Source organism: Castanea sativa, chromosome 1, assembly GCF_040712315.1.
Source record: "Castanea sativa cultivar Marrone di Chiusa Pesio chromosome 1, ASM4071231v1".
Taxonomy (NCBI): Eukaryota; Viridiplantae; Streptophyta; class Magnoliopsida; order Fagales; family Fagaceae; genus Castanea; species Castanea sativa.
Genome location: NC_134013.1, coordinates 84062862 through 84080245, shown reverse-complemented (window position 1 = coordinate 84080245; position 17384 = coordinate 84062862). Strand labels below are relative to the sequence as shown.

The 17384-nt window shown below is 42.6% G+C and overlaps 1 protein-coding gene across 1 annotated transcript; it reads right to left on the bottom strand.

The window, feature by feature from the left end:
* Positions 1-12648: 12648 nt before the first annotated feature.
* On the bottom strand, positions 12649-15072 carry LOC142608924 (uncharacterized). The gene has a single exon (XM_075780581.1). The coding sequence runs from the start codon at positions 15070-15072 to the stop codon at positions 12649-12651; it is 2424 nt and encodes an 807-aa protein (XP_075636696.1).
* Between the last annotated feature and the right edge of the window lie 2312 nt (positions 15073-17384).

The window sequence follows — 17384 nt, the reverse complement described above, 5'->3', positions numbered from 1 at the left end:
TTGAATAGTAACCAGAAGTTTCTCTTCCACTGTTCAGGTGTCACTTCCCCATCAATGCGGCCAGGATGGTAGGTGCAGGGTCTTTAATGTGGAGGTAGCAGCCTTTATCTTTGACATTTCTTCAACACCAGTACTTCTGGGGCATTCTAGGGTTTACCCCTTTTAACCATTGGTCTTAACCGTGTCATCCCCTAATCTTTATTACGAAACCCCGAGTTCTTCGGTGTCCGTCCGAGGATAAGTTCACCCTCGGCTGGATCCTCGGACCCTCGGCGTATGGGCCGACCCATAGTACCAACAAATTCTAAACCTAGTAGCAGGTCGGCCTTCCTTAACACGGCCCAAAAGGCCCACATTCTCATCAGGATCTTTTTGCCCCCCACAATAGCCCCTCAAAACTCTAATTTTCAACGTCCGAGGAGAAAAATAGGGTTTTGATCCGACGACAACCTACTCCACTCACTTTGTGAGTAATGGCACATGTGGAAATCGTTTTGCGTCCCAGAAGATGCCATTTGGCGGTTTTATTTTGAACAACGCGCGTATTTAATACTGCCAGTTACACTTTGTCCCTCACGTTCAACGGTGAGATGGGCATCCAACGGCCCTCATTACTCCACGAAATTTTGGGCGGGACAAATATAATTTTGAGGCCGCCTTTTCGCACGTCGTGACGCTTCGGGAACCTGCGCCTTCATTTAATTCATCAGGGATCAATCCCATCAAAACACCAACAATCATTCTTTACCAGCAGAAAACCGTGGAAATCCGTACCTTCAACTTTGTAAGTTCTTACTCTCTCTATTATTATCCCTTTCTCCTCGGATACAGTCCTCGGCTGTCTTCGTAAACACTCCCCCCTTTAGAGTCTAACCTTTCGTTCTTTTCCAATGGGTAAGTTTAAGTGCTTAGTTGATACCGCCGCTGGGATGGAAGGCTTTAGGGCCAAATACCGTATTCCCAGCGATGTAGGACTAAAATACTGCCCGGCAACAGCCGTGGCCGGTTCTAGGAAAGAGGGAGAGGTTATCATTCCTATGATAGCCTTTATAGAGGGTGGGATGACCCTTCCAATGAAACCTGTAACTAGGGAGTACCTTCGCAACCACCGGTTGTGTCCCGATCAATGCCTCCCAAATGTTTTTAGAGTTCTAGGTAGTGTAGATGCTCTAAACGAGCAGATGGGTTTAAACCTCACATGGCACGATGTCGTGTTCTTATATGAGTCCCATAAACTTTCTAAGGTAGGTTATTATATTAAATCTCGGTCCAGCACCGTTAGACTAATCTCCTGTCTGCCCAAATCAAACAAAGGCATGAAGGACGACTACTTGATCGTGTCTGGGAACTGGCACGACGGCTTCCACTGCCCAGTTGAGTGGGGGGATCCAGGTGCGACGCCGTAGGATTAATCTCCCCACAACACAACTTCTCCTAACACACAGAAATGCGTGTTCGTACTTACTTAAATTTGTTAAATATCTGTGTGAATCTGACCAGGTTTGTTTGTTTTGACATCTTTTTTGCAGATAAGCAGCACGTGCGTCCTCGTCTGAGTCACTGTAACATCGCAGATCTAAACCGGGTACTTCGCTCCGAGGTGTTCGTTAGTGAAGACCTACAACTCCGGGCTGCCCACCTTATTCTAGGGTACACCCCCCTTTCCAAAGACTTCCAGGAGATAGAGAATGCCATAATTGCGGGTGACCGAAGACGAAGGAAGATAAACGTAGCTCGGCCCCACTTTCTGGACGACCGCGACCTTCCGGACGCTCCTAACACCATTTTGTACAACCGGCCAATAGCAGCAGTTCCCCTTGCTGTGCACTCACAAGCAACTGTCGTTCCAGAAGAGCAGGTGTCCTCTTCACACACACTTGACGACGAGATAGATCAATTCCATCTCGAAGACACCGAGAGACCTCGCGGGAACCAGTTTGTGGTACTTTCCGACGAGGAGGAAGAAGCTACCGAGGCCTCTGGAATTGCAGGGTTTGTGGTTGCCCTTCTCGAGGAAGAATTTGAAGAAGACATGGGAAGAATGGAGGGTCTCCTCACCAATAGGGCTGCTAAGGTTGCAGAGAAAAAGAGGGGGACGTCTCAAGTTCCCCCATCCTTACCACCTCCCCCTCCTCCAGCTGAGCCAAAACTTCCGGCCGAGGATCCAAAGAAGAAGAGGAAGGGGGATAACGAGGGGACGATTAATAAAGACCCCAAGAAACCACGGCAACAACTCCCACCGGCCCAGCAGCAGAAGGTGGACAAGGGCAAGGGTAGGGCCCGCTCGGTTGAAGTCGGGGAATTCGGGGACGAGGCTGAAGTGCGCCGAGCACCGACCACCTGGTCCCCCGATCTAAGACTGGACGGCGCACCCATCTCCTGCCAGTCCAGTATAAGGGCGGTCCAACAAGGCCATGCCCACCACCTGGCCGAGGTCTTAGAACGCCCTCTCCTGCTGCCCAAGGACATGGAGACCTTGGAAAAAATGGGCCAGCCACAACTATTCCTCTCCCTAAAAAGAGACTTAGCGCTGGTAAGTGTTTCTCTTTTAACAATATTTATAAGTAAGTTTTTTTTTTTTTTTTTTTTTTTTTTTTTTTTTTATTGTTTCTAACTCCATCATACTTTGTTACAGGCTATTCAGGAGGTCTTTGTAGCTGAGAAGTTTATTGAAGACACTCGGAAAATAGCCAGAACTGAGCTCGAAATCAGGATGGAGACTGAGAAGTCTTTGGGCACAGCCCTTGCTGAGAATGAGAAGCTGACCTCAGAGGTGGCTGATCTGAGGAGAGAGAAAAATGGGGTCGAGTCAAACTTGAAGACTATGAAGACCCAGATAGAAGGACAGCGCAAGCTCCTTCGTGAAAGAGATGAAGAACTCTCCCAAACTCAAAGGGAGTGCTCGGATCTAAAGAAGGAACTGGAGTTGGTGAAGAAAGAGGCCAGTTCCTTCCAACTCTCTCTCCACGCTGCCAAACAGGCAAGTTTCGATGAAGGGGTAGCAACCACAGAGGAGCAGCTGACAGAGGAGTTCGCGGCTTTATGCCACGAATACTGTCAAAAAGTATGGGGGGAAGCTTTAAACGTAGCAGGAGTTCCCCAATCTTCGGATCTGAGGAAGTCCGAGAACGTTTGGCTTCCCCTAGAAATACATGAGATTGAAGAGGCTCCTGCTGCTACTCCTACCCTCGAGACAACTCTTCCTGCTCTACCTCCAGTGGTCCCACAGCAAGTTCCTGATCCTACAGAACCCTCTGGTTCCAACAAAGAGAAGGAAGGAGAAGGGGATGCAGAGAAGGACTTGAGCCAGATAGTGGAACCCAACGTCCCTCCAACGAAGACAGCAGATAAAGGAAAGCAAGTTCTGACTCCTTTTGAGCTGGAGTTGAGAAAGACCGAGGGCACCAGTACCTCTCAGCAGGACCCCCCTCCAAAGGCTTAGGACTTATTTTTACGACTTCTCTTTTTCCATTTTTGAATTATATATGTAATGTACATTTAACAGATTAATGAAGAACAATTTCGTTTGCTTTTCACTTGGGTTATATCTATTTTTACTTTATTCTTTTTGTACTTATTACAAAAGCTTCCCATTAAGTCACAGCAAAAGTTTCTCAGAGTACACAAATCTAACTCCAAGGATTGCACAATCATAACTTCCACATAATCATGCGTATATTATTAAAGATTCAATAAAAGGTGACATGGTTAATATATTTGAACAATGCCTCGATTAAGAAGAAGAGAGGGCCTCATATAACGATTAAACCCTTGTAATGCATAGCTCTGTTTCTAGCAAGATGTAAGATCCGAGTTAATAAACAGTAACGCATTAACATCCAGACATAATAAGGGAATGACTTTGATAAAAGTTGTGGTCAGAAGATAAGACTTAACCAATTCTCCGTTTGATTCTTAAAGGTTATAACTTCAAAAGTAAAATTTCCCAAAGCAAGAGGTCCGAAGACCCAACATAACTGAGGTTCTGTTTAACAAATGACAAGACGTCAATTTCCACAAGGTTTGTGGTCCGAGGACTACACTTAACCAAGTTTCTGTTTGATTCTTGAAAGTGATAACTTCAAATGTAAAATTTCCCAAAGCAGGAGGTCCGAAGACCCGGCATAACTAAGGTTCTGTTTAACAAATAACAAGACATCAATTTCCACAAGGTTTGTGGTCCGAGGACTACACTTAACCAAGTTTCTGTTTGATTCTTGAAAGTGATAACTTCAAATGTAAAATTTCCCAAAGCAGGAGGTCCGAAGACCCGGCATAACTAAGGTTCTGTTTAACAAATGACAAGACATCAATTTCCACAAGGTTTGTGGTCCGAGGACTGCACTTAACCAAGTTTCTGTTTGATTCTTAAAATTGTAACTTCAAATGTTAATTTTCCCAAAGTAGGAGGTCCGAAGACCCGGCATAACTAAGGTTCTGTTTAACAAATGACAAGACATCAATTTCCACAAGGTTTGTGGTCCGAGGACTGCACTTAACCAAGTTTCTGTTTGATTCTTAAAATTGTAACTTCAAATGTTAATTTTTCCAAAGTAGGAGGTCTGAAGACCCGGCATAACTAAGGTTCTGTTTAACAAATGACAAGACATCAATTTCCACAAGGTTTGTGGTCCGAGGACTGCACTTAACCAAGTTTCTGTTTGATTCTTAAAATATGATAATTGCGAGCGTCAGAGCTACTCATAAATTTGAAATACAAACTGACAAAAGCTCATTTTATTAATAATAATACCTTCTAAGATTATTTACATTCCATGGACGTGGTACTATTCGTTCGTCTAGATCAGCTAGCCTATATGACCCTATGCCTGCTACTGAAACAATGCGATAGGGGCCTTCCCAGTTAGGTCCCAGCTTACCCCAAGCTGGGTTCTTAGAAGTGCCTACAACTTTCCTTAATACAAGATCACCAGGTGCAAGTGGTCTTAGCTTCACATGGGCATCATATCCTCGTTTTAGCTTCTGTTGATAATAAGCCATCTGGACCATCGCTGCCTCGCGCCGTTCCTCAAGCAAATCTAGGCCCTTTTCCAGGAGTCCATTGTTATTCTCAGGACTAAAGAAGCTGGTCTTTAAGGTGGGAAAACCAGATTCCAGAGGTATTACCGCCTCGGCTCCATAAGTCATAGAGAATGGAGTTTCTCCAGTGGACCTGCGCGGTGTGGTCCGATACGTCCACAGAACATGAGGGAGCTCTTCTACCCATCTACCTTTCGCATCATCCAACCTTTTCTTTAGCCCACTGACAATGACTTTGTTAACGGCCTCGGCCTGCCCGTTTCCTCGAGGATAAGCTGGGGTGGAATACCTATTTATAATACCCATGTCACCACAATACTTCCTAAAAGCCTTACTGTCGAACTGAACACCATTGTCCGAGATGAGCGTGTGTGGTATACCGAATCTGGTAACGATGTTTTTCCAGACAAACTTCTTGGAGTCAATATCTCTTATATTTGCTAAGGGCTCGGCCTCAACCCATTTAGTGAAATAGTCTGTTCCCACAAGAAGCCATCTTTTATTGCCAGCAGCTCTCGGAAATGGCCCTACAATGTCCAAGCCCCATTGTGCGAAAGGCCAAGGGCTGGAGAGAGGGTTGAGAACCCCTCCAGGTTGGTGAATATTAGGAGCAAACCTCTGACACTGATCACATTTCCTGGCATAGTCTTGGGCCTCCCTTTGCATATTGAGCCACCAATAACCCTGAGTCAGAGCCCTGTGGGCCAAGGACCTTCCCCCAGTGTGGTTGCCACAAATCCCTTCATGCAATTCTTCTAGAAGCCCCTCCGTTAAATCAGGGTGTACACATAACAAGTATGGTCCTGAAAAGGATCGTTTGTACAGTTTTTGATCCTCGGACAGCCAGAAACGTGGCGCCTTTCGGCGTATCTTATCTGCTTCGGATTTGTCCTCAGGAAGGACATCATCCCTAAGAAAAGATACGACCAGGTCGATCCAACTAGGTCCAGGCCTTATTAGATGGATACGAGGCGCGTTGGTAATGACAAGAGAGGGCTCTAGCAAATCCTCAACGAGGATAACCCTAGGTAAACCTTGGGCCGAGGACGTTGCCAGCGTGGCTAAGGAGTCTGCATGGGTGTTTCCGCTCCGAGAGATATGAGTTAAGGCGAAGGAGCTAAATTGAGTTTGCTGACGCTTAACCTGGGCCAAATATTCCTGCATCCTTGGATCTCTAGCCTCCATGGTCCCCGTGACCTGTTCGACCACCAGTTGAGAATCCGAGAAGATGTGGATTTCCCTTCCACCCATCCTATGCACCATTTTCATGCCTACCAAGACCGCTTCGTATTCGGCCTCATTGTTAGTAGCCGAGAACGCCAATCTCAAAGATTTTTCAAAGACAATTCCCTCTGGGGACGTAAGAACAAGTCCAACACCAGATCCTCTCTGATTAGTCGCCCCATCCACATACATTTTCCAAATCGGAGGCACGGCAGTTGTAATCACACCAACTGATTTTTCATCCATATGTGCTTCTTTTAGAGTTTCTTCCAGTAATGGCTCGGCAAATTCCGCCACCAAGTCAGCGAGGATCTGGCCCTTCACCGAGGTGCGAGGCTTATACTTTACATCAAAAGCCCCCAGGATGGTCCCCCACTTTGCTATCCTTCCTGAGTAGTCGGCGCTACGCAGAACTGCCTTGAGGGGCAATTGGGTCAGAACAACCACTGTGTGGGACTGAAAATAATGGGGAAGCTTTCGCGTGGCATGAACCACGGCTAGGAGCGCTTTCTCTAAGGGTTGATAACGTACCTCGGCATCACCCAAAGACTTACTAACATAATATACCGGTCTTTGCACCCCGCTATCATCTCTTATCAGGACAAGGCTGACCGCGTGGACGGCCACTGCCAGATAAGCAAACAAAATCTCATGTGCCTCTGGACGAGAAAGGATGGGTGGCCGAGATAGATATTGCTTAAGCTGTTGAAAGGCTAACTCGCAGTCCTCGGTCCATTGAAACCCTTTCCACTTATTCAGCAGTTGGAAGAAAGGACGACACCGGTCAGCTGACCGAGATATGAACCTGTTCAAAGCGGCAATCATTCCCGTCAACTTTTGAATTTCTTTTGGGTTCCGAGGAGGCTGCAAGTCCTGAATAGCCTTAACCTGCACCGGGTTTACCTCTATGCCTCTATGTGTAATCATGTATCCCAAGAACTTCCCAGACCCCACGCCGAAAGAACATTTTGAGGCGTTGAGGCGCAACTTGTACCTTCTCAGTATCTGAAAAGTGTCGGCCAAATCTTTCACATGTGAGGGGATTGTTTTGCTTTTCACCACCATATCGTCAACGTATACCTCAATGGTTTTCCCCATCCGCCGTTCGAACATTCCGGTCATCATCCTTTGATAAGTAGCCCCAGCATTCTTCAGACCGAACGGCATGACCTTATAATGGTAATTCCCCGTCGGCGTAATGAATGCGGTCTTCTCCTGATCCTCCAGTGCCAAGGGAATCTGGTGATAACCCTGGAAGGCGTCTAAGAAACTCATCCGAGGATGACCGAAAGTGGCATCCACCAGTTGATCAATACGTGGCATTGGGAACGAATCTTTGGGACAGGCCTTGTTCGGATCGCAAAGTCCACACATCCCCTCCACGTTCCATTTTTCTTTTTAACGACAACTGTATGGGCTAACCACTCAGGGTAGAAAACTTCTTTGATAGCCCCAGCCCTTTTGAGTTTGAGCACCTCTTCCTTCACAGCCTCGGAATGTTCCCTGGAAAATCGCCGAGGTGGCTGCCTTCTCGGAATGATAGTCGGGTTGACATTTAGGTGATGACAAATGAAGCCCGGATCCAGGCCTGGAGCTTCATAAGGATCCCACGCAAAAACATCAACATTATCCTTCAAGAACTCTAACAACTCCATTTTCTCTTGGTGTGGTAAAAGTACACCGACTTGGAAGAATCTCTCCGGGTCATCGGCCACTGGAAACTTCTCTAATCCCTCGCACTGTGTCTCATCTCCTGTCACCACTCCAGATGAATCAGGAGCCGTTAACTGCTATAAACCCTTGTTGATCAAAGCCGAAGACTCGGCTTCTGTCTGATGCAGTACCGCAGCCGATATGCACTGCCTGGCTACTGATTGGCTGCCGAGGATTTCCTCAACACATTCCCCCGAGGGGAATTTAACTTTAACGTGTAAGGTAGAGGAGACGGCTCCAAGCGCATGCAGCCAAGGCCTGGCAAGGATGGCCGTGTATGGAGAGTACGCATCAACGACGATGAAGTCCACCTCCACCGTTTCTGAGCCGGACTGAACGGGCAAACGGATCTATCCCTTCGGCACAACGGCTCTCCCTTTGAAGCTTATAAGTGGCGAGTCATAAGGAGTAAGGTCTTCCAACTTCAATCTTAACCCCTTAAACAGATCAGGGTACATGATATCTGCACCGCTGCCCTGATCTATCATCACCCTTCTCACGTCATAGTTCCCAGTTCTGAGGGTAACCACAAGAGCATCGTCATGGGGCTGGATGGTCCCTACCTTATCCTCCTCCGAGAAATCTAGGACGGGCAAAGTGCCCTTCAACCTCTTCGGCCTGTGACCCATGTCCTCGGTCTGTTGATGGGAAACCGCCATCACCCTAGTGGGACTCCGAGCCGGCCCCGCGGGGCGCCGAAGATAACATTAATTGTTCCCAAGGCTGGCCGAGATATATTGTTCCTCTGGTTGTTTGAACCAACTTGACTGGCCTGCCCAGTGGGCTGACACAAGTGCTGCTTCAACTTTCCCTCACTGACGAGCTGCTCTAGATGGTTCCACAGGGTCCGACAGTTTTCGGTAGTGTGGCCTACATCCTGATGGTACTGATAAAAGAGATTTTGGTTTCTTCTCGCAGGGTCCCCTGCCATCTTGCCTGGCCATCTGAAGAAAGGCTCTTTACGAACTTTCTCTAGTAACTGATGCACCGGCTCTCGGAACACAGTATTTACAGCTTGAGGTGCTGCCGAGCCGGATTGCCCGAAGTAATCCCTCCTCGGCTTGTTGTTGTGGTATCTATCCGACCTGAAATCCCTTCTCTCCTGCGGGATAACCTTTTCCTTTCCCTTCCCCTGCTGCTGGTCTTCTTCTACCCTCTTGTACTCATCAATACGATCCATAAGGCGGCGTACACTGCGGACGGGCTTTTTCGTCAAAGACTTTCTTAGGTCGTGGTCAGTAGGGAGACCTACCTTAAAGGTATTAAGCGCCACCTCATCAAAGTCACCATCTATCTCGTTAAACATCTCCCGCATCGGTCGGAGTATGCTTTCAGTGTCTCCCCTTCCTTCATGGCCATGGATAGCAGCGAATCCAATGGCCGAGGGACTCTGCTACACGTAATGAACCGCGAAGCAAATGCCCTAGTCAGCTCCCCAAACGAGCCTACGGACCCAGATTTGAGACCGTTAAACCATCTCATAGCCACAGGTCCCAAGCTGGAGGGGAAAACTTTACACATCAGAGTCTCATTGTGAGAGTGCACCGCCATCCTCTGGTTGAAGTGACTCACGTGCTCCACCGGATCAGTCCGGCCATTATAAATGGTAAATGTGGGCTGGGTGAACCTCCTGGGAAGCCTCCCCTTCTCAATCCTCCGTGAAAACGGAGATTTAGAGAGTTGGTGCAACGCCCTACTCATGGTATCGTTGCCTAGGCCCCTAGAACGAGGCTTCTTACGTCTGCGAGTTGGTTGGCTGCCCTCCTCACTGGAGGATGTTGCACTGGTGGGAGTGCGCAACCTTGAGCTGTGGCCAGCTCCCCTATCCTCCTCTGAGGAAGAATTAGATGAGGATGATGAAAACCTACGCTTAGCGCGGCGTAGCTTTCTCTTTAGATGGTTGATTTCCTTCTGCATGGATTTAGAACCCTCATCATGGGTGGTGCTACCCCCTTCATGAATATGGCCATCACCTGGATACTCTGTATGGACGCTTCCCTCACAATCCCTACGATGTTCAAGACGTTGGAAATGATATTCCGGTTGTGATCCTTGTGACTCTGCATGGTGAGAGCCTAAGCCTGCCATAATATCCCTACCTCTTCTAGACTAGATTTCCCACAGACGGCGCCAATTGTAAGTGCATAATTGCACCTGGCCCCAAGAACAGTTACGGGCTCAGGCCCAACGAGCCTTAAACAATGTAATTTGTAGAGTGTGGGCTTGAAACCCAGGTTAGAAGTGTTTGAGGATTAAATAGCAAGCCAGAGATTATAAACACTTAAAGACAACAAAGAATGCTATAAGTCAATCTGCTCGGACATAAGCCGAGAACTGTTCTTATATAATTTCTCTCTTTCTTTTTCTCTTTCTTTTAGGTTACCAAGAAGGAGATCCCTCTTTCTGTCTTAGATTGCTCTTTAAATACTACTCTTTTGAATACTTTGTACACGTGTTGCTTTACCTCCACTTTAGCCTAGATATTTCTTTTCCCAGTGCCTTTGAATAGTAACCAGAAGTTTCTCTTCCACTGTTCAGGTGTCACTTCCCCATCAATGCGGCCAGGATGGTAGGTGCAGGGTCTTTAATGTGGAGGTAGCAGCCTTTATCTTTGGCATTTCTTCAACACCAGTACTTCTGGGGCATTCTAGGGTTTACCTCTTTTAACCATTGGTCTTAACCGTGTCATCCCCTAATCTTTATTACGAAACCCCGAGTTCTTCGGTGTCCGTCCGAGGATAAGTTCACCCTCGGCTGGATCCTCGGACCCTCGGCTGGATCCTCGGACCCTCGGCGTATGGGCCGACCCATAGTACCAACAAATTCTAAACCCAGTAGCAGGTCGGCCTTCCTTAACACGGCCCAAAAGGCCCACATTCTCATCAGGATCTTTTTGCCCCCCACAAATCCAACCCATTAATTAAATATGTATATTATATTAATTTTTTTGTTGAGTTTTCCTATGCATTGCACAAGTTAGCAAATATTCTATAATGTAAAATGAAAGTTTTTTTAGTTTTTCTTTTGCTTCCTCTATAATTTTCATATAATATATGCCATTACACACACACACACACACACACATAAAGTCGGAATTGATGGTGTTTGCTCCATATTTTTTTTTTAAATTATTATTATTATTATAGATAAGATATAATTTTAACATATGAAGTCTACTCCTTGATGATTGCTTTTATTATCAGGCTAAAATACTAATCGATTTTTGATGTAAGTAGCCTATCTTAGAAATCCACATATCTTATTTAATTTGATGACAAGGGACTAACTTGGCCTAATGATAATGAGCAATGATTATGGAGCGAACGTCATAGGTTGAAATTCTATCTTATCTATTGAAAAAAAATCTTATCTATTGAAAAAAATTACAAATAGAATTTTGTTGAGAGATAAGTTGCATGTGTAAAATAATAGTTAGGCCTCAATAATAATAATAATAATAATAATATGTAGTTTATAATAGGAACAAAATTTAGTTACAAATTTGGTTGTAGTCTAATACTACAATCTTATTCAATATCTTTAATATTACTATATATTTTGAAAATCTAACCGTTGGATTACACGTTCTTTATCCTTTAAATATATATGTTAAATTTTGTGTCAATTGGATATTATTTTCTATATGATTTATAAGATTATATTTTTTGTACACTTTTAAACTACAAAAACTAGCAATTTAAATAATTTATAATGACATAACTATTGATCTTTAATTTTCTAGAAATTTTGCAAGCATGAAGAATATAAGAATAAAATGTAATTCATTGGTGAATTTGTCAAAATTTACTTCCAATAAAAAGATATTAAATAAAGTTGTAGCCTTAGGTTATAATTAATTTTATAGTTAAATTTTGTCCTTATAATAGTAGTGAATTGGTCTAGAGTCTTATACTTTAATAACAATGTTTGATCTCTCATATGAAAAGAACTAATGTTGCAATCCCTCTCTCCACTTATTGTAACATAATAATAATAATAATAATAATAATAATAATAATAATGAATTGCTTAGCGTAATCTCATATAGCCAAAGAATTAAAAGTAGTATTCAGATATGCATTTTTATACTAGGCTAAAATATAGTTTTCCTCTAAGGTTGTATGAATTTTGTTTTTCATTCCTAAAATTTAGAAAAAGTTTTCTTTTCCCCCAATATTTGAGGATCACATTTAACCATTGAAAAAGATTTTATTTTATTTTTTTTAATTTTTAATTTTAAGGATAGAAAGTATAATATTGTTGTGTTTGAGTTGAATTATTTTTTTATCCATATGAAGTTGGAAGGAGTGTCTGAGTTTTGCCATTGTTGTTTTTCTTTGTTCTTTGTTGGATGATTATAAAGTTAGAGTAAAGTGTGGTACTTTCGGCCCCATTATATATTTTCTTTTAGCCAAAAAAAAAAGAGAGAAAAAAACCAAAAAGAAATGGTATAACGAGAGAGAACAATTTACATGGAATTTATATTTGATTATAATATCTTATATATTTATTCTCAGTTGCCCTCTCACTTTGTTCTACATTTCAGTGTCATAGATAATTTATTGATATTTATGAATGACTATTGGTTATAATTGTTTAAAACTCTTTGCATGTCGAGAATTAGATATTTTATAATAGAATAAACTACATAACTTGTATGAGACTAGAAACTTAAACACTTTGCCTTATTCGTTGGCTGCGATGATTTGGAAGTGGTTTAGGAACAAAATACCCAATATGATATAGGATTCCCACAACTATGAAGAAGCCAAATGAGTATCCAATCCCCGCTCCTTCCCATAAGAACAATGTCTCCTTACTCTCATCCTTTGATAATTCTGTTGGTGATAGCTCTTCAGCACACGGAACCTGAATCTGCATTCCGCATAATCCACTATTGTTGGCAAAGAAGTTCGGATCGTTCATAGTGTCCATTTGGCCGCCAATTGGAATCTTACCAGTGAGCTCATTATTACTCACATCCAAAACTGACAATTCTTGCAACTTTGTTAGTGATTGTGGAATTAAGCCTGATAATTTGTTACGTGACAAGTCCAAACTCTCTAGACTCTCTAGGTTACCAAGACTTATTGGTACCTTTCCAGACAGGATGTTATGTGAGATGTTGAGAAGCTTTAGATCCTTCAATTTGCCTAATGATGCTGGGATCTCACCAAAAAGTTTGTTCATTGATAGGTCTAACAAAGAGTAGAGCTGGAGGTTACGGCTTGAGAGACTTTGTTTTGACTTCTTCCAAATCACTATTAGATAATGTAACTCGATTGAGATGGTGACAAAATCAGAGAGTGACGAAAATTCGTTTGATGTTTCAATCATACCAGCAAAATTTCCAAACTTTGGAGAGATGTTGCCAACAAGATGGTTGTTTGAGAGGTCAAGAATTTGGAGGCTACTAAGATTGAAAATACCATTAGGGATGGAACCTTGGAGGGTGGTATTACGTAAATTTAGGACTTGAAGGGTGGAGATTTGGCTAATAAACTCTGGCAATTCACCTGTGATTTTATTGTCATGGATATCTAGGTGTTCAAGCTTGCTCATATTGGTCAGGTTTCTAGGAAAGCGGCCAGTAAACTTATTTTTTCCCAATGCAAGAAGTTTAATTTCTTGGTGAAAATTTGTCGGAATTTCACCGGAGAATTCATTAGAAGAAAAGTCAATGAACCCGAGCACTTCATTGGAGCTAAAATCTGGTAAGTTGCCAAAAAATCTATTGCTTGACAAGTCTAGTAATAAGAGGGTATAAATATTGGAGATAGACTGAGGAACCATACCTGAAAAATTATTTTCAGCCAACATGAGGACTATGAGAGAAGTTGCATTACCAATGTTGTTTGGCAGTTCTCCAAAAAAGTTGTTTTGAGATAGGGAAAGAACTGATAAACTTTGAGAGTTGAACAGAAGAGGTGGGAGAGAACCTGTAAGACTGTTATCTGATAGAATTATGCTTCCGACTTCCATTTCAACAAGCCATTGTGGGAACATTCCTTCTAGCTTATTCTCACTCAAATCCAAAACTTCAATAGTCTTTTGTTTAGAAATCCAATATGGGATTTCTCCTGTTAGACCACAAGACTTCAAAGATAATTCAGATAGCATACACTTTGGCTCTATCTTTGCATTGCTATTCCACGTTAGATGATTCCCTCCTAGAGAAAGATGCTTCATGCCGTTGATAGTGAACAAACAAGATGGGATTTCTCCACTGAGTAGGTTGTTTTCCAACTGAAGTGTTTCCAACTTCTTCAAATTCTCTATAGACGATGGAATTCTACCTGTCAACCTGTTGTTGCTCAAGGCCAAGATAGTTATGTTGGATAGATTGCCAATAAAAATAGGAATGTTCATTGATAATGAATTATCCCTCAAGTCTAATTCTTCCAACCCCTTCAAATACAAAAATGAAGATGGAATTTCACCAAAAAACTTGTTGCTGCGAAGACACAATTTCTGCAACTTTGTCATGTTCCCTATCTCCTTGGGGATATTTCCACCAAAAAAATTTTCTTCCAACTTTAATACCAGCAAGTTTTGAAGAGAGCCCACTTCCCCACTAAGAATACCATGGAACGAACTACCACTTATATCAAGATATCGAAGATACCTCAAATGGAAAAGTTGAGAGGGAATGGAGCCATTGAAGCGATTATTCTTCAAATCAAGATAAACCAATTTGCTAAAATTGGCAAAGCCGTCACCTGGCAATTCACCTTGTATTTGATTCCCTTCCATGTCAAGCAGCATCAAGCTTCTAATGCGAAAGAGTGGCGTCAAGATGGTGGAAGTCACCACTATGGGCTCCATAGATTGCATGAAGCCAAGGGAGTCAAGATGTAGAGCAATCACAGTCCTCAAATGAAAACGAGTACTACAAATGACCCTGTTCCAGTTGCAACAATCTGAGGTGGAATTCCATGGCTCTAACTCAACAACTGGGCTTTCTAATGAGGGAGAACTAGTAGTTTTGATGAGAGAGGATTTAAACTCGAGAAGGGCTTGTTTTTGATATTCAGGGCAACAAAGAGAAGGAGTGAAAAGGATGAGAAGCGCTAGTAGCAAGCTGAGGTTGGCCATTGTCGTTTTGTTTCTTTGTTCTTTGTTGGATGGTCATGGTTATAAAAAGTTTGGAGGAGTGTGATATAAAGAGGTTTTCATGCTGCACCACTAATCACGGTGTTCTTAAAGTCTAACTCAATGATCACGTAACATTGAAAATCTGTGGAAAGGAAAGAGAGATCACTGGAAATCATTTTGGCTAGTCTGGTATCTCTTTTCATGGAGTGAGTTTACACAAAAAAATTTGACTTCTAGCAGAACTTAAAGAATAAAGCAAGCTCGGAAGTTGGAAAGCAAAACGTGAAAAGCATTTTATGCTTTCGCATAAGCGACTTGTGGCTTACTTCTTGCTATATTCACTGCAACAAGTCGTGCATCACTGATTGGAGAAGCAAGAATCACTGTTCGTGGATTTAGTTTTAGTTTGTTAGCACAGTAGTTTCTCAATCACCGGGGTTCTATTGCATCATCATTTAGATTTACTCTGTTGATCTACAGAATATAAAAACAGCATTATGAGTTTGAAAATATACTCATATATTTTATGCTTTGCAGGTCATCATTGATCAATGATCATACCCATTAGAAATGCTACCCTAAAAGAGATTCACATGGCTGCACCACCAATCGCGGTGTACTCAAAGACTAAGTCAGTGGGAACGAAATAATATATTTTTGTGGACAATCGATGGGGAAAGGAAAGAAACTGGAAAAAAAGAATGAAGAATGAAACTAGGGCTGTCCATCAACCCATATGGCTTGACCCACCCGCTCAGCCCGAAGGCCAACGGGCGAATCCAACTGTTCATATGGGTTGGATTCGGGTCAATTGATTTTAAAATTTGGTTTTACGAGTCGGTTTTGAGTCCCTTGGCTTCTAACCCGTTTAAATCGACCCGCCCGACCCATAATTTTTAAACGGAAAAAAACATAGGTTCTCACTCACTGGTTCCAGAATCTTCTTTCACTTTCTCTAATCTCTCACTCTCCCTTTCTCTGATATGTCTCTCAAATCCCTAACCCTAGCATCCTTGCTATCGCCGTCACCAAGGTGAGCCTTGTGGCTACCCCAAATCCTAGCCTCCTTGCCGACGTCATCCAGTTGGCCCTACTGCGCCTCGCTGATTCAAAGTTTACGTTGCACTCACCGTGTCTCAAACTCCACAAGCCTCCTTAGATCTACTTGAAGTATCCTTTTGAGACTCTGATCTGTGCAGTTTGATGGTGGGTTAGTTAAAAAAGTTTATTTTTAAAAAAATGTACTGATGTTGTGATGGATGTGTCGGTGGTGGGGAGGGAGTGGCGGTTTTGGTGCTGATTTAATCTTCTCTCTATATTTCATTTTAGTCTTATAGTCATAGATATGGGGTTTTGGGTATGAATTTGATTTCTTTGTTTTAGGTTTTTTTTTGAAAAGATTGTTCTAGTTTTGATTTCATTTTAGTCTGGGTTTTTGGTTTGGATTTTGCTTTCTTTGTTCTGGGTTCTGAAATCTATGTTGTGCTTGAGACCCGAAATCATCCAATCGGTCCAACCCACTCAACCGATGACACGTGCTGTCGGACTCGACCCGAACGTTTGGTCGGCCACGGGTCCATTTTTCGTTCACCCGACTTAATCGGGTCGGTTGCAGGTCAGACCCAAACCCGATCTGACCCGTGGACAGCCCTAAATGAAACACTATAACAACTACCTGCAACTAACTCCACTAACCAATTGGAAAAGAACACGTGTAGAGTAAGAGATAAATATATATGCATGAATGGACGACTTGTAGTTTAAGTTTTTAGCTGAGAAGATGGATGCAATTAAATACCGACTCATATATTTTTGGCTAAAATGCAAAATTTACTTTCTAAATTTTTCCGTAACTTATTTAGTCCTCTAGTTTTATTTTTATTTATTTCAGTTCTCTAAATTTCAAATTTAATCTATTAGGCCCTTTCGTCAACTTCTGTTATATTTTTTTTAACATTAAGGATTTTTTTTTTCAATCATTAATTGGATTTTTTTCTATTTAAAAAATTTGAAGAAAAAAAATTAAAATTTAGACAATTAACCGCAATATTTAACCGAAGTTAATGGAAATGCTTTAATTGAATAAACTTGAAACTTAGAGTATTGAAACAAATAAAAGCAAAGTTAAATGATTGAAATGAATTATGGTGAAATTTAAAGCTTGCGCAGGTAGCAATCCTAGTCCGAATTTGACTTGGATTTAGTGCGAATTTCTATTGCTTCCTTACTTTAACTGGACTCAAATTTAACTGGGTTGACCTTCTTTAACTTCATTATTGCATTTGTAAAAATATAGTTCATTGGCCTTCTTC